The 2,333-nt window shown below is 36.9% G+C and overlaps 1 protein-coding gene across 1 annotated transcript in view; it reads right to left on the reverse strand.

Moving 5' to 3' along the window:
• The window catches only part of txndc12 (thioredoxin domain containing 12 (endoplasmic reticulum)), a 9,461-nt gene that overhangs the window by 4,332 nt on the left and 2,796 nt on the right, over positions 1 to 2,333 (reverse strand). Inside the window, 3 exon segments of the mRNA XM_005729164.1 lie at positions 177 to 250; positions 1,668 to 1,720; positions 1,997 to 2,057. Of these exon segments, the coding sequence (XP_005729221.1) occupies positions 177 to 250; positions 1,668 to 1,720; positions 1,997 to 2,057 (188 nt within the window).

The raw sequence follows: 2,333 nt of genomic DNA on the forward strand, positions 1-2,333 counted from the left end.
TGAGAGATTAGTGGAAACAAATCCAAAAACAGCCAATGTGTCAATTCTGACTTGTAGCATGACGATAAAACAAGAAATAAAAGGGAACAAAAACTTGATAGTTTTACATCAATACACTGAAATAAACAGAAAATATAAGAAGCAGCTGCTTTAAGGTGCTTTCAATATATCCTCACCTCCAGGTTCACCATTACAAAGTTGTGTGCCAGTTCAGAGATCTCCTTGGATTCAGCAAACTTGGGCTTCAGTGCTGATTATAAAAACAACAACATAATAAGGAGGTTATTTTACACCACAATCAAATGCAAACCAACCAGAGCTTTTATATTTACAATGAAGAAGCTTAAATAATTAAAAGCCTCTGTTGTTCTTTAGTTTTAGAATTAAGACATTCCGTTAAGTAAAAAAAAAAAAAACTCAAATTTTCAGATCTGCTGAATTCTCATGTTACATTTCACTTGTTACTGAAAATAGTCACTTTTTCCAACAACCCTTCCGGTTTTTGTCATTTCCTGATTGCTTTGTTTGTCCCAATTTTCCACATTACACATCTGGCTGAGATCCAAAGACGGGCTTCCTGATTAACAACAACACTGTAGCTACGATTTGGATCATTTTAAAAAGCTGATAAAAACAGTTGATTCTGCTTTCAACAGAAATATTTTTCCATGAATATATTTTCTGTGACATTGAAATTGTTAAGCAATATCCTAAGTTAATTAAACAAATATAAAACTCAATTTCAGACATTGTAGATCGATTTCATCTCCAACTTTTGTCATTCTTGGACTTTACAAGAGGGGCCTTGCATGACTCAGAATCATCCTTGTTTAGCTCCTTAGTTCATCTTCTGTCTGAAAGAAGCTGGTTTAGCTCATCTACCTTTAAGGCGACTTTCTTCTGATTGGCTGTTCATCATAAACAGACCCCAGGGTTTGAGCGGATGCACAGATTTAAATACCTGGGAGTCCACATACACAAACACCTGACATAAACAACTAACATCACTGCTGTTTTAAAAAGGCCCAGCAGCATCTGTACAGCTTCAGGTGTTTAAGCATCTCTGCATTGCTACCTTACAGGTTTTCAGGAGCTTTCTGGCAGGCTGCTAAACCACTGGTAACATGTCCTGCACTAAAAAAGCAGCGCTTTAGGGGCGTTTTAAAGTATCCATACAACAGCCTGTTCTTGCAGACAACACAACATGTTCATTTTTGTTCATGAGTCACACATCTAAAGTTTAACATACTATATTCTCAAATGTCCACATTTTAACACTTAGTGAACCAGTCACTTACAAAAAAATGTGAAATCTTAAGAGGTGTAAGCGTAATTTCAACACCTTGTCCTGGTTGTTCAACACAGTGAGCCTACTATTATTACGTGTACATAAATTTACTGATCATAAAAGCTTCACGTGTACAGTATTTGATGTCTTTATGACTCAGACAACTTGTCTAAATTTTAACCCTTTTATGTTTAAATGTTTTCTGTAAAAAAATAAAATAATCTTTAAGCAGGAAATATGCAACATGTCTGGCTTTGATTCTCTCTTCAAAGTAATGTCAATCAACTAAATTCAAAAACGTTCACCATGATTTTAATTACACCTAATGTGGCGTATTTTTACGTTATAGAAGAGACTTTTCGGTGGAACATTATTTTACCTTTGCAGGCTCCACACCAGCTCTTGTGGATGATGACCATGATCGGCAGCCCGCTGTTAATTTAAACACATTTAAAAGTGCATCAAAACCAAAATTAAACTCATGCTGTTCCAAACTGAAAACTTCTCACACTGCTCCATGTTTTTAAAGCCTGAAATTGCCACACATGAAAAACTACACCCGCTCGTTGACAACTTGTCAATCTGCTCCTCTAACCAGGACAAAAATAGATATATGCGTGGGGGGTTTTAACAGCTGCCTCAGGCTAATCTTTGCACAAAAGGCTCTTTGGCAGCATTTCAGGAAGTGTTTGTAATATTTTAGCTCACCTGGCTTCAGCTTCTTTCTTGGCATCTTCCAGCGTCCTCCAGTGGATGTGATCACCAAATCCTGCAGGCAGAGACAATCAATGAGCACACCCACACTGTGTATCTGGTATTGTGTTGCACACCAGGGTGTGTTCGCCCTAAATACTCAATCAATAGATAGAGGTATGAGGAGACTCTGGCAAATACAACTGAATGGCAAGTTATTTGATATTAGTCATGTAAAAGTCGCTGGCTAGATAGTGCTATAGCAAACAGGGCTGAAACAAGGTACTTTATACAGCTACTTCACCAGTAATAAAAGTAGTAGTAGCTTATTACTAGTAGTACTATTAATAAG

This window comes from Pundamilia nyererei, unplaced genomic scaffold, assembly GCF_000239375.1.
Source record: "Pundamilia nyererei isolate P.nyererei 1_Seehausen unplaced genomic scaffold, PunNye1.0 scaffold00031, whole genome shotgun sequence".
Taxonomy (NCBI): Eukaryota; Metazoa; Chordata; class Actinopteri; order Cichliformes; family Cichlidae; genus Pundamilia; species Pundamilia nyererei.